We start from the raw sequence: 19,246 nt of genomic DNA, 5'->3' as shown, positions 1-19,246 counted from the left end.
GCTTCCCAGAGGGCAAGTTTAGAGAGGTCTATAGAACTCTGACCTGTTTTTGATTGAGGGAGGAGGTAAAAAAAGCAGTGGTGAGAGAAGCTGGAGGAGTCTGAGAATGTCCTTGGCCATTTAGACTCACCTCAAACCAGAGAAGTACCCACAGATGACAGCCAACCCAAAGGATCTAGGTTCACTCTATATGCACCCAGGCCAGGCATATACATAGTCCCTACAGATTCCATTTCTAGTAGAGAATAAGCTTCTAGCTTTCTACTCTACATAAACCAGTTTATAAACTCACAGGATAACTGCCATTTTACTGCTTGCCCTTCACTGGAGAACCAGCAAGAGAAAGGGCCCTGCTTAGGCCGGGTTTTATTGGCCAGGCATCCCATTCATGGTGGGCACATAGGGAAAGAATTGGGGGAAGTACCAAGTTAACCCTACAAAGCATCCTATCTCTCAGAAAAGATTATGGGGTTGCTTTGCAATCCTTGACTCTGAGCAATTTATATCTCAGATTTAATCACTATTTAACATGAAAATCCATAGTATCAAAACCAACCACAAAATAAATAAATAAATAAATTGAAGTATCTAGTCTGTAATTTGGGCCATTTTTGACCAGTAATTTACATCAACCCCATCCTTGCTTTTCACAACAACAGGTTATATGAGCAAGGTAATAGCCAGTGACTACTACTGACTTTTTATGAATATATAAATGAACTGGAGGATGTTTCTGGAGAAGATTATAGGTCTTATGTACAGTGGCTTTCAGAAATAAGGTCCTGAAATAGAACCTTACAATCTAAGCAGAAATCAAATGGCTCCAGGATTCCTGTACCAAGGTGTCCTTGCCCAAAGGTCTGCTAGGGCAAATGCACCTTTCAGGAACAGGTGAAGAACCAGGACTTAGCCTATAGTCAGCCTCAACAAAGTTTTCAACCCAAAGTAGCCAAGTTCAACAATGATGGATATGCCTCTTACCTGTCCTGTCTAGTGGGTAGCTGTTAGCCAAGTATGGTTATTGAACACTTGGGATGTGACCAGTGCAACAGATGAACTGAATTCTTCATTTTTATTTTGTCTTAATTCCTTTACATTCTAATAGTCACATGTGATAATGGCTACCTGGTTAGACAACTCAAGTCTAACTGCTAAACCAGCAGAAGGAAAGCAACCCAGAAATCATCTTTTTAACATCTGATACCTTAATGTTTGAACTCTCAATGTTTCAGCACTTAATGTTTGAATGTCAAGAAGTCCAATTGCCCCTATTAAATTCTCTCAAGAGTTTACAAGGCCCTTTTAGGCTCTTCACCATCTAGCCTTCTACTCCTCCTAACCTTTCCCAATCACTCCAGTATCTCAGCTCCTCCTGCTACCCTTCTTCACTTAGCTTTGGTTCTACTGGAACTCTAGTAATGGTTCAGGAACTCTTGCAGTATTCCTGCCTCAGGATCTTTGCATTTGCTGTTCTTTCTGCCTAGATCCATCTCTTAGCTACATGCCTGGTTTGTTCCCTTTTCTTCCTTCAATAAAACATTTCCTGACCACTGAATTTAAAATTGCAATACCCAGCACCCCCCACTCTCCTTATCTCTTTCTCCAACTTTATCTCTCTAGTATTTATCTCTTAATATACTTCTGATATAGCCAACTTACTTACTTTGTGTCTTCCTCTAGAACATGAGCTCCATGAGGCAAGGATTTTTGCTTGGTTGGTTTACTTCAGTGGTGTATTCATAAATGTTAAATAACAGGCTCTTGTGGGGAGAACACCCTGATTTGTAGCATTTGCCAATTTTTTTGTGTAAATAATCCCACTACGGCCAGTTTCAAGCTATCAAGAAGTTATTGAACATGGAGCCTGGGAACCATCAGCTTGCAATTTAAGGCACCTCCAGGACACCCCCAGCTGTGTCCCAGTTCCTAAAGCACTTCTAGTAGGAATAGCATAAATATTTATTAAAAGAATGACACTCTAAAGAATTACTCACTTAAGTGGGTCATGTACTTAAAATTTTGCTATACACCAGGCAACTCCTAAGTCTCCCTGTTTCCTCTTGCCATAATGTAAATACACAGGTCAAATGACCTTTCAGTGCAGGGGGCCAAAAGGACATCTGTTCACTTTGTGAGTCATAAAGAGTTCTTTCTGACTCCTCTGCCCCCTGAGACCTCCATTTCTAGCTACATGGCGGGGTTTTGTTCAGAAGAGGAGAACGAAGGTTGGAGAATGAACCAAGAGGTTAAGAATTTAGACCTTCTTAACTGTTCTAGTATCAGCCCAATGGCTTTACCTACTTAAGTGAATCAGTAACTAAGGAGGAAATGTAGTCAAGCCATCCCCATCCTCCTGTTACCTCCAGATGAGCCCAAATGCTCTGACCTTTGAATATATTTCTCCACCCTTTTTTCCAAGAATAAGAAAATATATATTCCCATCAGTAACAATTGCTCACTAGGACTTTGATCTTAAAGGGAAGGAGAGGTGTTTGAGAAAATCCCTTATGTGGTTTGTATATGGTCTCTCTGGCATCTCCCCCTTTTGCATTGCTGGGCTGGAACCCTGGCCCTTGTATATGCTAAGCAAGTATTCAACCACTGTGCCACAGCCCAGCCGTCCCAGGCTTCACTCATGATAAGAATTACTGGGGACTCTTAAAACCTAACAGGGCTGACAGCTGGATAATTGCAAGAGAGCTACTAACTGGACTAAGAGATGGAGAGGTAGAGTGGAGATCTCCAGCCATAGAGATTCTGATTCAGGGGGTCTGAAATGGGGGCTGCACATTTGTATTTTTAATGAATATCCTAAATGATTCTTTTTTGGTAGGAAGAGAAAGGATCTTGTTGACCTCAAGCTCACAATCCTCCTGCCTCAGCCTCCAGAGAACTGGCTCCATGCTGGGTTCAGCATAGCCCAGTCCACCCCCACCCCCAGCCCACAGCACAAATTCACTCTCTCTCTCTCTCTCTCTCTCTCTCTCTCTCTCTCTCCTGGGTTAGTCCCTCCACACCTGAAGAGCATCCCTGAGTCAGAGGAAGTAGAGAAGCCAGTCTATCATCCAAAGGAAGGCAAAGGCAGAGGGAGAGATAGGAAACACCGAGGACCTTTCTATACATCTGTTTCTCTTTTACATCTTCTCAAACAACATGGAGACAACTCATCACGGCAGACCTGCTTTTGTTTTTATTTTGTTTTGTTTTTTTGATGCTGGAGATTGAACCCAGGGCCTCACACATTCTATATAAGTGCTCTAACACTGAGCTACATCCCTTGACCTAATGCAACGAAATGGCCAGTCTACAACTATGTATATGGATCAATTTCACAGACATGATATTGAGAGAGAAGCAAAACACAAAAGAGTACAAACTTATGATTCCATTAACCTGAAGTTAAAGAAGAGACAAAACTAAAACTAATATGTGTTGATAGGAGTTATAAAACAGTCATTTTGGGAGCAATTACTAGCCTAGAATACAGGGGGGTTTCTAAGAAGCTGGTTATGCTTTTTTTTTTTCTTCTCCTTTTCTCTCTTTCACTCTCTCTCCCTCCTCTCTCCTTTTCTCTCTCTTTCTTTCTTTCTCTCCTCTCCCCCCTCTCCCTCCCTCTCTACCCCCTTCCTTCCTTCTTTCCTTTCTTCCTCCCTCCCTCCCTCCATCCCTCCCTCTCTTTCTTTCATTTCTCTTTTCTTTCTTCTGGGGATTGAACCCAGGGCCTCACATATGCTAAGCATGACCTCTACCACTGATCCACCACTCACCCCATCCTGCTACTTCTTGAGTGGGTGCTGTCACACAGGTGTGTTCAGTGAAAGCTCATGAAAGCATATACTTACAACATGCACACTTTCCTGTCTTTAAATATTTAAAGAATATATACTGCTCTTTTATTCTCATAAGTTGTAATACACTCCCCCCACCCCTTCCTCCTGCCTGAGCTCCACCCTTTTATAATGGAATTTTAAGTCTGTACCTTGTGACAGTAGGTCACCTCCCTAAATGCACTTTCTTTTAAACTCACTGATCCATGTAGCTGGAAATAACCGGCTGCACTTGCTGACCAGGTCATACACGGAAGCCTAGACTAGGCTGGGGAAATCACATGACTCCTGTCATTGCCATCTCTGGCATGTACAACTGTCACATGTAGGTTAATGATTAACAAGAAAAAGGAGGGCATGGCTAATAATGGCAAGGCTTGTTACATGATAAAATACAGTTATATACTTTCAATTTTCAACCAGGCACTCATGTGGGGATTAGAACCTACATCTTATTCTGAATATAGCATGCCTGCCAAAACATACACTTGATAAAATACTGATTTAATCTTTTTAAATTTTATTTTGGCAGTGCTGGGGTTTGAACTCAGGGCCTCATGTTTGCTAGGCAGGTGCTCTTACCACTTGAGCCACTCGTCCAGCAACATACTGATTTACGATGTTAATTTATCCCAGCACTCAGGAGGCTGAGGCAGGAGGATTGTGAGTTTGAGACCAGACCTACATATTGAGTTCCAGGCTAGCCTGAGCTACATAATAAGACCCTGTATCAAAATTTTTTTAAAAAGATGTTAATTTTTTTTTATTAATTTACATCTTTATAGATCTGGGGGGAAAGAACACTGGTTTATCATCAAAATGTTCTTTATTGCCGGGTGCCGGTGGCTCACGCCTGTAATCCTAGCTACTCAGGAGACAGAGATCAGGAGGAACAAGGTTCAAAGCCAGCCAGGGCAAATAGTTTGCAAGACCCTATCCCAAAAAACCCTTCATAAAAATAGGGCTGGTGGAGTGGCTCAAGATGAAGGCCCTGAGTTCAAGCCCCAGTACCACACACACACACACACACACACAATGTTCCTTATTTGCTTTACACATAATGGGAGCTGTTATCTGAATTGCAGTGTTAGAGATTCTATTTCCCTTAAACAGGCAATAGTTCACAGAATTGTAGTAAAATGGAGCAGAAAGGTCATACAGAAGTGTACTGTTGTGTAACAAATGGTGCCTTAGGAGCCTAAAAGTATCCTTGACCATCAAAAGACACCTGGGGACTTGGGGTGTGGATCAAGTGATAGAGCCCTTAGTTAGCAAGTGCAAGGCTGAGTTCAAACCCTAGTACCATCACACACTCTGAAAAAAAAAAGAGAAAGAAACCAGGAATGGTGATTCACATCTGTAATCCCAGTGCTTAGGAGGCTTAGGCAGGAGAAATGAGAGTTGGAAGCTAGTCCCTCCTGTGTTCACTTCTAGGCTAGTAATTGCTCCCCCAAAATAACTGTTTTCTAACTTCTATCAACACATGTTAGTATTTGTTTTATCTCTTCTTAAAGCCCAGATTAATGGACTCATACAGTTTGTAGTCTTTGGTGTTTTACTTCTCTATTGATATATCAAGACCCTGTCTCAAAAAAGAAGAAAGGAGAAGACACTAGCAGCATTTACTTGTTTTGAGTGATAGTTTATTCATTTCAAGGCTCCTGTAAATGTGCATCTTTGGTTTTAAAACCTCAGAGTAATTTCAACATACCAATATATAACACTATAATGTTCAACCAAGAAAACCATGTCAATTAATTAATCTGGAGTCAGAGAGGGCGTTGGGTAAATAAGTGAGTCCACAGCTATGCCTGAGAAATTTGGAAATGGAGCAGGCTTTTCCTTTCCCATCAGCATTAAAACAACCAGTGCACCTCACAGTCACACTGACCCATACAGAAAATACTGCCTCTGGTTATGTCTCAACACCAAGACAATACACCCATATCTTACATTAAAAAAAAAAAAGGATATATATGAGCCAGGCACCAGTGGCTCACATCTGTAATCCTAGCTTCTCAACAGACTGAGATTGAGAGGATATTGGTTCAAGACCAGCCATGGCAAATAGTTTGCAAGATCCATCTCCAAATTAACCAGACCAAAATGGACTAGAAGCATAGCTTGAGTGGTAGTGCCCCTGCTTTGCCAATGTGAAGTCCTGAGTTGAAATCCCAGGCCCACCAAAAAAAAAAAAAAAAGCAGTTTATAAGATATTATTAAGTGTTACATGGCTTTGCATTTAAGAAGTGGCCTGTTGAGAGCTTACAAGATTCCCTAAAGGAAAGCAAGGAAAGAAAGCCTGAATTGGTCTATCACCTTAGTTACTGTGCTGCTCTCCATCTGAAAGGTCCAGAGTCCTTTTCTTCCAAACTCTCTGCCATTCAAGTTCACACTTCAATTCATCTCTCTCTCTCTCTTTCTCTCTCTCTTGATCTCTCTTTCTCTCTCTCTCTCGGTGATACTGGGATTTGAATTCAGAGTTTCATGCTTGCTAGGCAGGAGCTCAACCACTCGAGCCCCAGCTCCAGCCTTCAACCCAACTCATACAGGAAATGTCTACTATGTTCATCAATTGACACACTTCTGAGGGGGAGGCTGCTCTGTTCAGAGCAGCGCCAAGTATATGTGAACTGCAAAACAGAGGAGATGGTGAGGAACCACAGCTGGTGGCTTGTCTTTGTCACGACTGTGAACCAGAGGCATTCAAGTTACATGTTCTGCTCAAGGAGAAACACCTCATAAGCAGGCATCAGAGGATGAAAGGATTCAACCAAAGCGAGAGAGTCTCTGCCGAAAAGCAATGCCAGGAAACTCTGAGCGGCTATTTCATTTAAGGGCGAGATAATTACTGAGACTGAGAGGTCAAGTGGATTAGTCTCACCAAGAGTAATAAGCACGTGGTCCCATAATGGTTGTGTGCAGAGACTGACACAGACCCATGCATCCAACCCCAGCAACACAATTGCTGTTGAAAATTGGGGGCCCAGCAATCTCACTGTGGACACGTACCCAAAGGAACTGAACTCAGTATGTCAGAGACATCTGCCTTCCCATGTTAACCACAGCAGTGTTCACAAAGTGCCTATAAATGAAGAATATATTTTAAACTACCATATATATACACAATGGAAACCAATTCACCCTTTAGTTATTTATTTTGGTATTGGAATTTGAACTCAGGGCCTACATCTTAAGCCACTCCATCAGCCCTTTTTTTGTGGTGTTTCTTTTTTAGAGCTATGATCTCACAAACTATTTTTGCCTTTGCTGGCTTCAAACCTTGATCTTCCTGATCTCTGCCTCCTGAATAGCTAGGATTACAGGTGTGAGCCATCTGTGCCCAGCAAATTCACCCTTCATAAGGGAGGAAATTTGGTCATTTATGACAGCATGGATGAACCTAGAGCACATTATGTAAGTGAAAAAGCCAGACATAGAAAGACAAATACTGGATTGGGTGTGGTGGTATATTCCTATAATCCCAGCTGTAGAATCCAGGTTCCAATCCAGCCCAGACTAAACAAAGGTAGTGCAAGACCCACCATGAAAAGCAAACTAAAAGCAAAAGGGCTTGGGGCATGGCTCAAATGGTAGAGCATTTGCAAGACCCTGAACTTTAATCTCCAGTACAGCAAAAAAAAAAAAAAAAGGAAAAGAAAAATGGTTACCAGAGCATGGGGGTGTGGGATGAATAAGGAAAGAGGGAGAGAAGATGTTGTTTCAAGAGTACAGTTTCACTTAGACAGGAGGAATAAGTTCTGTGCTATATTACAGCCTAGTGACTACAATTAATTAAAATGTGTTATATATTTTTAAATAGCTAAAAGAGTGGATTTTAAATGTTCTCAACCCAACGAAATGATAAATATTAGAGTTGTGGATGTGTTCATTACCCTAGTCTGATCGTTCTACATGCATATATGTATTGAAACATCACATTATATATAAAGCAGAAAAGAAGACAGGTGAGCTACTTTCCCCTACTTGTAGGGAAGAGAGAGAGAAAAAAATGAGATATGTTCCAACTCTTTGGCTGAAAAGTCCTAGAAATTCGTTGAATTTGGTAACAAGTTTTTCAACACCAGTACTTCCCTACTCTGAACGCACAGAATTATCTCGCTTTCAACATACAACGAAAACCAGGCACAGTGGCACGCACCTGGTCAGCTACTCTGGAGGCTGAGGCAGGAGTAGCTCTTGAGCTCAGGATTTTGAGGCCAGACTGAGAAAGACCTTAGCTCTTAAAAAAGATAGATAGATAGATAGATATGGTGATGAGGTCTGGGCAAAGGATCTTTTTCATTGTCATTTATTGTTTTATTTTTTATAGCTTTATTGAGGTATATTTAGCTGACAATAAACTGTACATATTTAAAGCCTACAACTTGATGAGGTTTTATGTAAGCACATAAACATCACCTCTGCAAGATACCAAATTTTTCTATTTCTGTCATCTTCTTGCATTTTGTTATATACCCTGGAATCCCATCCCTCCTTCCACAACCATCCTTAGGAAAACATTTATTTGCTTTTGATGACTGTAGATAACATTGGATCTTCCAGTTTTACATAAATGAAATCATATAGAAAATGCTCTTTTTTGTGTGTGTCTGGTTTCCTTTACTCAAAGTAATGATTTTGAGACTAATCTACTTGTGATGTACATCAATGCTTAATTCCTCTGCATTACTGAGTAGTAGTCCTTGTATGTATATACTACATTTTCATTCAATGGTTGGTGGACATTTGGATTGTGTATTAGTCAGTTTTCCATTATTATAATGAAATACCCAAGGTAAGGTAACTTTATAAAGAAGAGAAATTTATTTAGTTCACAGTTTTGGAGGTTCAAAAGTCTGGTACTGGAATCAGCTAAACTCTGATGAGGATCCCATGGCAGATGGCACAAAGGTGGAATTACATGTGCAAGGAAGAGATTACATCACCAGAAAGGAAGCCAGCAAGACTGGAAAGTTGACACACTTGTTCTGTTATGACAATCTTCTGGGGGAAATTAACCCAAGGATGCCACAAGAATGACCTTAATTTCCTTCAAGGGCAGGCCCCCCATGACCCTGTGATTGCCTATAGGCTGCCCTGGTTTAAAGGTCCCACCACCTCAACACTACCACACTGAGGAGAAAGCTTCCAACAAACACATGTCCCTTGGAGGACTAACCACATCCAAACCAGCAAGTTGTTTATAGTTTTGGACAATTACAAATAAAGCAGCTTCCGGGGCCGGTGGAGTGATTCAAGTGGTAGAGTGCCTGCCTACCTAGTGTGAGGCCCTGAGTTCAAACCCCACACCCAAAACAAAAAACAACCACCAAAAAAAAAAAAAACCAAATAAAGCAGCTTTATACCATCATGTCCAAGTCTTTATTCAGACATAAACTTTCATTTCTCTTGCGTAAACACCAAGAAATGAAATGTAGAAACCTCAAGTTTTCTTTTCTTTCTTCCTTCCTTCTTTCCTTCCTTCCTTCCTTCCTTCTTTCTTTCATTCTCCCTTGGCAACTTTCTTGAAAATCATTTGGCTATATATGTGCAATTCTAATTACAGACATTTCTATACTTGCGAGTGTAGAAACGTGACTGCCCATGTTTTTTCTATGAAAACCTACACAAGTGGGGCACCTGTAATCCTAGCTACTCAGGAGGCAAAGATCAGGAGGATAACGGTTTGAAGCCAGCTGGGCAAATAGTTCAGGAAACCTTATCTTGAAAAAACCCAACACAGAAAAGGGCTGGTAGAGAGGCTCAAGCTGTGGGCCCTGAGTTCAAACCCCAGTACTGCAAAAAAAAAAAGAAAGAAGGAAAATCTACACAAGATAAAGAGAGATCACACAAGCAACTACCCATAACACAGACAAGCACAAGTTTTTCAACCAAGGAGAACAAAAATGCAGGCATAAAATCAGAGAATTTCATCAGCTCAGGAGCTACATTAGAGACTCGCTAGGCAAAGGACCACAGGAATAAATATGCCAGAAGAGAATATTAGCAATGAAGTCATCTAGCCCATCGACCATTTTACAAAAGGGAACCTGGTTTTGTCTTTGGCAGCCAGAAAGTATGAAAAAGAGTCCAGGATTGACCTCAGTTCTGCCTTCCCTGTGCCTCTAAGCTTTTGATCAACACACATAGCCATCAACACACATGTTTACACTCAATGCTCCACAAGAATTTCAAACTTATGTCCAAAAGTATTTCATCTCCCACATCCACCCTGTCCCCTTCTCCTGTGGCATCCATCTCAATAAATGGTCCTGCAAAGGATCCTGGGACTCATCCCTCCCCTTCTCCCACATCTTCTCAGTTACCAAAATTGGCTACAAATCTTCCATCACTTCCTCCTCACTTCTTCCACCACACTGTCTCAGATCAGTCCCTCACTCTCTCTGCCCTGCCTGGGCTGTTTCTGTAGTTGTCTGACAGGTCTCCCAGCTTCTGCTTCTTGACCTGTTTCAATCCATCTGCCACCCTGCCAGCCACAGAAAGCTTCCAAAACGGAAATTGTATGTCATTGGTTTATTATTCATTTGCTCTCCGCCACCCACAGGATGAAACCTAACGTCCCAAGCAGTCCCAAACTATTTATGATTTGGCCTCTGCCCTCTTCTCACACTTCATCTTTCACCACTCAACTGCAGCCAACCACCTGTGTAGTTCCTCCAGTGCAACCTTTGGCTGTGACAAGAATGCTTCACTCTTCCTGGAAGTGCCCCCTCTTCCTCTGCCCTTTGCCTGGCTAAAATTAACCTGCCTTCTAGATTCAGCTGAGGCTGAAATTTTTTCCGGCACCAGTTTTATACCTCCTGTTGATACTTCCATAGCATCTTATGCAAACAAAAGTCACTATTCACCCCCACGGTGTTTGTTCCTGTTCCTGTGTCCTTATGAGCTGTGCGACTGCGGAAATACTGGCCTAGTTGGTGTTTAGTGTTAAATATTCATCCAACAACTATCTGAGGACAGATACGCTGCATATTGTTAAGTGTAAGAGGCAGCATCGAACAAAGCAAGTGGGAGGCAACATAATAAATATAATGCCACATTGTAATAAATGCATAAATAAACAAGAGACTGTAAGAGAATGAAAGGTGCAGTGAAGAAATAAATCATGGTACGAAAGTGACTAGAGGGTGACTTTAGATTAGGTATTGTCCTAGGGAAGTGACATTAAAAGTGGTAAGTGCAACAAGCCCTGCATTCTGAGCTTCAGACAGAAGGGCATTCCCTAGCACAGAAGAGTAGGAGCAAGGGCCAGAAGGACCCAAAGGAGGGGACAAAAGAAGACCCAAGTGTCTTGAAGCGTGGGAAAATGGTGAAGACACACAGAGGAGAAGGCAGGGGTCAGACTGTGTAAATTTCGCAGGCCAGAGCAGTTTTCATTTTGTTCCAAGCATGATGGAGAGTGATATGGTCTGATTTGTACTTTTACAAAGATCACCATGGGGCTATGTGACAAGGCCGTCTGGAGGGGAAACTGAGTCTAGGAACAATGGCTGCTTGGACAGTGTGGTCGCATCGGTTTGGGGGGACATGCGTTCATCAGAAGGTGCGGGAGCTACTGAGGGGCCGAGCCTTAGGGACGGGGGTGTGCATTCTGGGCTCCCGCACCCGGGTGGGCAGTGGCGAACCGAGCTGTCGCTCAGCCACTTTAAGAGGAGGGCTTGAGCAAGTCCCCGCGCCCACCGCTCAGGCGACGTCCCCGTGCAAATGCTGGAAGCCGGCGGGCGGGCGGCCAGCGCCGGGACGCGGGGACGCGGGGACGCGGGGACGCCGAGCGCGCGCCGCCGGGGCTCTCCGCGCCCCACGCGGGGGTTTCCGCGTCGCCCGGGCGGGGCCGGAAGAGGAAGTCGGCGCTGCTGCGGCGGTCCCAGCCGTGCCGGCCGCCGCCACCGAGGCAGCGCCGCCGAGGGACCCGAGCCGAGCTCCGCCGCCAGCCGCAACCGCCAGCTGAATGGGGCCGCAGCGGCTGTCCCCGGCCGCGGCCGCGCTGTTCTGCGGCTTCCTGCTGCCGTTGGTAAGGGGGGCGCGCGGCGTGGCCTCGGGGCGGGGCGGCGGGCGGGGGCGCCCTGCCCTCCCTTCCCCTCCCCGCGCGCCGCGCGGCCGGGCCCCTCGCCGTCCCGCCTCTTCCCCGTTACCTTGTCTCGCCAGCTCCCCGCTTCCTCCTGCACCGCCACCCCACCCCATCCCGGGAGGTCTGCGGTCCCCCCCTTACCTGTTCCCATCCCCTCTGTAGCTATGGAGTCCCCCACTGCCTTGACCTTGGGGCTGGCACTTGTAAACCTGACCTCTGAGTTTTGCTGTCTGCCCTTCTTAACACTGCTTAACCTCTTTTCCTTGGAAAGAGAAAATATCCCAGTCCACAGCGTTTAGCCGGTCAGGGACCGGGCTTTAGTTTAATTGCACTAATACACCAGGTGTCCATTCATTCAATATATAGACAGACATATATTCCTATCTAGATACAGCTTTATCTGTATATAGACGTATTAGTCTATATATAGATATACAATCTATGTATAGATTCTCTATATATAGATATATGTATCTATCTTTAGTTTTTCCTTCCACCTCTGTAGTTTCTGCCTTGCCTTGGGGCTCATGCAGTTCCATGAGTGAGGCTTTGTTTCATTTTGTGGTTTTTGTTTTGCTATAGTAATAATATAAAAGAACTTTTAAAAGGAAACACCATAGTGTAATACCTTTAGTGTTTTTTCAGTTTTCTGTCTAGTTTAAAAGGATCGAGGGTTGGTGAAGAAGACATAACCAATATGTGCTCACACATTTGTTTTCGCAGTTACGGAAAAGTAGTGATGTTTTAAAATTTGGCATCAGGTGATTTGTGCTGATCAGCGTTTCAGTTTTTGTTTCTATTGACTTTCACTTAGGGCGTTTCAGGCTGGGAACTGTTAAGAGTGTTATTTACACAGAATTGGTGCAGTTCTTTCCATGAGAATGTGTAACTTTTCTGAAAGAGTATGCTCTGTTTACTCTCCAGTTTAAAGGATTAGTATTAGTATCTTCCGTGTGACTGTGTCTGCAAAAGTTATTAAATTACTAAGCTGGCAGGAGGGTGGTTAAGAAAGAGTAATGTAGATTGGGTGAATTTGATCAAAGTACATTACATACATGTTGTAAATATCACAGTGAACCGCCTCTATACAATTAATCTGTGCTAGTAATTAAAAAAAAAAATCTAAGCCAAAAAGTGTTGAGTACTTTTGTTGTACTCACAACTTAACCAGGCAGCATCAGGATCACAAATGAGAGAATGCATTTAAAAGTTGCTGTGAGGGTGAGGAAGTTCCCTATGAAGAGAATAACAAAGTTGAGTCTTTGAGCTGTTTCTCTGTAATAAACAATACTTGGGTCCAAAAGAATAATTCAGAGAGTATCTAAATGTACATAAACCTATAACCTACATAGAAAAAGTACCGAAGTATTTTTGCACTCATTTTCATTTGAAACTGTTCAGCTGATTATAGGAATGTGTGTGTTACATTCCCACTAATTCTTTCTCAGCATAGTATTTAGCCCAGTAATATATCAAGTCCTCACACTGAAACTCTTATTAAACACTCTGGTCCTCTCACCAGAAAAATAGAAGCAGAATACTCATGATTTCATGGGCTTCACAAATCTACAGGTCATCCCGTTCCAATTTGTAGCCAGCTTGTCTCTCTCCAATTCTGTATTTAGGCTTTTTATAGTGCACTTGCATATTTGATTGTATTTCACTGTACTAATCTCAGGCTCTGTACTCTTGGGGCCCTGGAATAGGGATTAAGTTACATTCTTTTACTCTGCATTTAAACATGCTGATGACTGAATAAACTGACTCGGTATCTAAAATGTAAAGGTCTTTTTCAGTACCAACTACTATTCTTGGTTTTCTGTTTCTTGCTATCTCTCTGTGGATAGATTTTCTTCTTGACCCTTCCTTTAAATTCCCTTCATTTATTAAGGAACTTGGATAAGTCTGGTTTCCTTTTCCTCAACTGGAGTACTCTCTCCTTTCTCCTGCTTCCTGAATGCCTGGTCTTCAGCACTATCTGAAGTCTTACCAGTGTCTCCCTGAAGCCCCATGTGTTCCCCTTCTCCAAGCGCACAGCTTCAGGTAGCCTCTCTGGGTTTGTCTGAATTAATGAGGACAGCTCAGTCATCTCCTTTCTCCCTTCCAGGCTCATGAAGCTGGCGCTGGTTCCCTTAGTCATGTGATAACAGGACCAGCGTCTTCATCTAGACGTAACACGTAATTTTCAAGAACTGCTGCCACATCCTTGTAGAGAGGCAGAGATGTAGCCTTGCAAAGTCCCTCAAAGATGATTTAGCCTGTCCTCCCTCACCTTGTCGTCTTCACATCAAAGTGATCTCACTGTGTATTTTGAACTCCAGCTGCAGCACAGCTGGCTGTTCTAATGTCTTTTAAATCCATTAAGCATTTGGGTCTAGAAATAAAGAAGTGGTCAACTCTGTCTCAGCCTTGTCATAATTCCATTTCATGACTTTTATTCCCTGGCCAGCCCTATCCCAACTGTTCGATATTTATTTCACAGTGTGGACATAGTCATGAGGTTCAGTTTCAAAGAGAATGAGTGAGGTTTAGTCTGTGTCTGTTTCCTAAAATTGCTTGAAAATCTTAATGTTTTTATAAATGTTCTGTTCAGTTTTTCTTTACTTCAAAGAATTTGAAGCATTATAAAGCTGCATCTCAGATTTATGAAAATGAGGTGATAATCAGGATACCCAGAAGAAAAATCTCTTGCTGAAAATGTGCACTTTTTTTGTACACTACATCAACTCAAAGCATCTTCATCAGTTCTGTCTCTCTGCCCTCTTTTCTCAAGCTCTGGGGGAAAGCAAGTACGTGCTGGTGCCCAGGCCATCAGATATATGCTAGGCCAAGGGGCATTGTAATGAATTGTGCCCCCACCCAAATTCATTACACGGCAAATTCTTGACCCCCAGCATGATGATATCTGGAGATTGAGCCTTTGGGAGATAATTAGGTTTAGGTGAAGGCTTGAGGATGGGACTCTTATGATAGGATTAGTGTCTTTATGAAAAGAATCCAGATAGCTTGTCTTTCTCCTTGCCATGTGAGGACACAAAGAGAAGGTGGCTTTCTGCAAGCCAGGAAGAGAGCCCTCCCTGGAAACTAAGCCTTCTAGCACCTTGAACTTGGCCTTTTGGCCTCCAAGACTGAAAAAATGTAATTTCTGTTGTTTAACCATTCTATGGTATGGTGATATGGCAGCCTGAGCTAAGACAGCCTTCAGTGTGGTGAGTGGGGTGCTACTGTAACAAATGCCTAAACATACGGAAGCGACTCAGCTGGATAATGGGTGGGCACTGAAAAAGTCTGGAGGTGCATGGTAGAAATACAGAAATAAAGTCCATTCTGACCAGGTTTCAGCTGGAAATGGGGAGCATGTTATTGAACAGTGGAGAAGAGACGATCTTTCTAAAGTGACCAAGAACCTGGTAGGGTGGAAGGTAGAAGCTGGTGAGTGAGAAAATTGTCTCCCTGAGATTTCTAAGAGAAGTGTTGAAGGGGCAGCTTATTCCATTCTGACTCCTTGTGGTAAAATATAGAAAGAATGATGAAGAAGGAGTTTGTAAGCAAAAGGAACCAGGACTTGAAGATTTGGCCAGATCTCAGCCATATTTTGAAAAATGAGAAAGCTTGTTCTGAAGAAAACACATGGTGAAGAGTTTATAGGGTTACATGAGCAGAAATACTGCCTGTTTGAACTGAACAGGATGGAGACAGGGATGAAACGAAGGAAGACTGATGTTTTGGATTTGACAGGACAGGACAATAGAGCTATTTGGCTACAAACGTGTGTTATTTTTCAAGAAAAGAGAAAAATGAACCTGAAGGTGGTTCAGATCATGAACTCTCCCACTCTGGTTTCAACAGGCCATATGGCTTTTGCCCAGGGCCTTAGAGGTGGAACAGCAGTGTAACAGAGTCCCAGAAACCTGTTTTACACCACAAAGGCAGTGTCCTGCAGAGCTAGAGCGGGTAGGACCACGTTGTAGAGCCATGGCCTGGAAGGTGGAGCAGCAAGCCCAAGGGTGATGATGGTGGTGGTGGTGGTTATTTTGGTAGGACTGGGTTTTTTGGGGTTTTTTTCCCCCTACTGTGTAACCCACTTCAGTGCCAGCAGCCTACAGGTAGAGGGGGCCAGGCAGTGGTTCAGAGCCACAGCTTGCTCTGGCATGGGACACTATGAGAGGCCCAGAGGGACTGGAGTTTTATCCCAGGGCTTCACACTTGCAAAGCACGCTCACTACCACTTGAGCCATACCTCCAGTCCATTTTGCTGTAGCTATTTTCAGAGATGGGATGTCATGAAGTATTTGCCTGAGCTGGCCTCAAACTATGGTCCTCCAGATCTCAGCTTCCCTAGTAGGTAGGATTCTAGATATAAACCACCGGTGCCCAGCCTCAGGATTATTCTTGAGCCTTAAGATAGAGAATTTGCCTTGCTAAAATTTGGGTTTGCTTGATATCCATCACTGCTTTCTTCCCTATGATTTTTCCCTTCTAGAATGGGGATGGTTATACTGTACCTTTCCCACCACCTACTTTTATGGTTTCATGGTTCACAGCTGGAGAGAAATTTTACCACAGGATGAATTGTACACTGAGTCTCACTCACATCTATCTGATTTAGATGATGTTTAGATAAGGCTTCAGGGTTTAGGCTTTTGAGTTGGTGCTGGGATGAGCTAAGACTTGGGCTGTTGAGGTGGAATGAATATATTTTGCCTGAAAGAAGGACAGGAGGGGAGTGTATGGAGTGAATTATGTCCCCCAAAATCATATATTAATCCCTAAACCCCATTGTTAATATTTAGAGATGGGGGCCTTTGGGAGATAATTAGGTTTAATTGAGAATGGAGCCTTCATGATGAGATTATATCTTCATAAAAAGAAATCCCAGATTTAGTCTCTCTCCTGAGTACAAGAAGATAGCTGTCTGCAAGCCAGTATACCCTACACTAGAAATTGGTCATGCTGGCACTTTGATATTAGAACTCTAGCCTCCAGAACTGTCTGTGGTATTTTGTTTTGGTAGCCTGAGCTGCTGATTTTGTCACACTTTTCCTCTTCACAATTTTTAATGTTTTTGCTGGGTGCCAGTTGCTCATACCTGTAATCCTAGCTACTCAGAAGGCAGAGATCAGGAGGATCATAGTTTAAAGACAGCCTGGGCAAAAAGTTCTCATGACCCTATCTCGAAAAACCCTTCACAAAAAAGGGCTGGTGCAGTGGCTCAAGGTGTAGGCCCTGAGTTCAAATCCCAGTACCACAAAAAATTTTTTTTAATGTTTTTATTTTGAAATAGTATCTCACCATGTAGCCCAGGCTGGCCTCCTCTTGGTCCTCCTGCCTCAGCCTCCTGAGTGCTGGGATTGTAGGCATGTGTCATCATGCCCAGCTATCACATTTTTCTTTTGACTTTCAAGTTCTTCACAATTTTTCTTTTACCTTCTTGTGCCTGAGCTGTTTAAATTTCTGCATCCTATCATCTGTTTTCTATGTCACTGTATATCTCCTTCCAAAAGTACAGTATCTATACATAAATCACCTTTGAAATTCAAAATAATCCTGAGACGGTTCAGGAGGAGTATGACTTGTCACAGATCATTTAGGAAGTCATGCAAAATAGGACTAAAACTCAAGTATTTTGATTTTTTTCCATAAATTGTACAGTAATAGTTTTTCTAAATCAAAAATAGAATACAAGACTGATGATAAATTTGCAAATTTTATTTATAAGAAAAGTTTTAAAGATAGGAAAAGTCATGTTTATGTTTGATAATTTTTTTGTTAAAAAAGAGATTAGGGCAGGTGAAGTGGGTCAAGTGGTAGAATACCTGCCTAGCAAGCTCAAGCCCCCAGTACAACAAAACAAAACCAAAACAAATCAAAACATGTCTGTTTATGAAAAAGTGGGCAATAAAGTCGTCAGGTAAGATGTTAATATCCCCTAAGATATTGAGCATAAACATTTTTTCTGTTTTTGATTGCCTTTCACTCAGAATTTGCTAAGCTTATCATGCTGTCCCACCCTGTGGTCTTAAATATACTCTGATTTGTGCATTTATATTACCTGTCTGATCTTGTAGGCTAGTGTAAATCCTAAATTCTGTAAAACTTGAGTTAAATCTTTAAGTAGGAGGATTACTACATAAAGTTGTGAATGCCAGGAAGGAGGCTGGGATCTAGGTAACGAGTAGAACATAAGCCCCAGGAAGGGGGAACCTGACCTGACTCTGTGCCATATTCCCTGGCATCTCTTACACCACAAACTAGCAGATGAGCAAATGGCTACCTTGTCTGAGTTGTGTCCCCAAAATTCACATGCTGAAATCGTAACTCACAAAGTTAACTATGTAGAGATTAATTGTCTCTGGAAGTGCCCTCACAGACCCACTCAGAATGGGATTGAGGTGTTTCTCAATCCCATCAAGTTGACAGTCAAGATTATCACAATACCTCTTAGCCTTTGCATTAGATGGACCATATTCCCCAAATACAAGGAATGAGTCTAGCCCTCATTTTTCTCATGGTCCACGGATTCTGACACCCTGTAAACTATTTGATGCCTTAGCTCCCGCTCATTTACAATGTAAATAATTAAGCATAATCTTAATTACTTACTTTGTGGATCTGGGTCTACTTACTTTCAGTACATCATTTAGATAAGCCTAGAAACAATGTAGGTTTCTGGATTATTTAAGTTATTAGAGAGGAAAGAGTAAATGATCAGAGAGTTATTTAGGCCTGACTTTGGAACATGTGCCATTCAGGCACAACTCCAGCTCTGTCTTTTTCTGTAGAGGCCCCTTTCAACTTTTACCATGCCACCATTGACTAAAACTGACATTGTGTGAAAGAGAAAGATGTTTGTGAAGAAAAGGCTCCTTCCTGCATTGTTGTGATGGAACAGTAATGAGTAAATGACTGCTCCTTCATATTTACCCATGATTGCATCACTACTTTGTATATCTGGTTTATGCTAAAGATTTAATTTGACATGATCCAGGTGTGATTGGCAGACTGTGGAAGGCAATGGTATCACTGGGACCCAGTGACACATGTACTGAAGAGTTTTGAATGAGCTAAACTGCTTAATAAAACACTAACATTGGGCATGCCTCTGACTGCAGATGCAGTGTGACTCTCATCTTGGGAGAATTCCTGAGGAACTGTGATAATCTTGATCGCCAACTTGATTGGACTGAGAAATGCCTAGAAGGTAAACACACCCCAGTGTGTTTCTAGGGGGTGTTCCCAGAGACAGTTAGGTCATGATTAATGAATGGTTTGCCCCTTGATGGATTCAAAATTTGAATAGATTATTGGAGTGGGGCAAACTGGAAAG

At 42.5% G+C, this 19,246-nt stretch overlaps 1 protein-coding gene, 1 long non-coding RNA gene and 1 other non-coding gene across 5 annotated transcripts in view; 1 reads left to right on the top strand and 2 right to left on the bottom strand.

The window, feature by feature from the left end:
* LOC141420808 (uncharacterized) overlaps nt 1-12,133 on the bottom strand; it is a 77,477-nt gene extending 65,344 nt beyond the window's left edge. Inside the window, exon 1 of one of the 2 annotated variants that reach the window (XR_012445461.1) lies at nt 12,061-12,133. This is a non-coding gene — a long non-coding RNA (uncharacterized lncRNA). Of the gene's footprint in view, nt 1-3,767; nt 3,852-12,060 lie in introns of those variants that run through there. The other variant, XR_012445460.1, reaches the window with a different exon arrangement.
* The window catches only part of Sppl2a (signal peptide peptidase like 2A), a 47,539-nt gene continuing 39,995 nt past the window's right edge, over nt 11,703-19,246 (top strand). Inside the window, exons 1-2 of one of the 2 annotated variants that reach the window (XM_074065938.1) lie at nt 11,741-11,862; nt 19,032-19,120. Coding sequence is in view for 1 of the 2 variants with exons in the window: in XM_020184795.2 (XP_020040384.1) it covers nt 11,800-11,862 (63 nt within the window). In the remaining variant the exon portion in view is untranslated. Of the gene's footprint in view, nt 11,863-19,031; nt 19,121-19,246 lie in introns of both variants that reach the window. The other variant, XM_020184795.2, reaches the window with a different exon arrangement.
* Nucleotides 15,990-16,129, bottom strand: LOC141421112 (small nucleolar RNA SNORA42/SNORA80 family). Its single transcript, XR_012445788.1, has one exon. It is a non-coding gene; the product is annotated as a small nucleolar RNA SNORA42/SNORA80 family (small nucleolar RNA).

The sequence above is a fragment of the Castor canadensis genome, chromosome 2, assembly GCF_047511655.1.
Source record: "Castor canadensis chromosome 2, mCasCan1.hap1v2, whole genome shotgun sequence".
NCBI classification, from domain to species: domain Eukaryota; kingdom Metazoa; phylum Chordata; class Mammalia; order Rodentia; family Castoridae; genus Castor; species Castor canadensis.
This window is presented reverse-complemented; position numbering and strand designations above follow the sequence as displayed.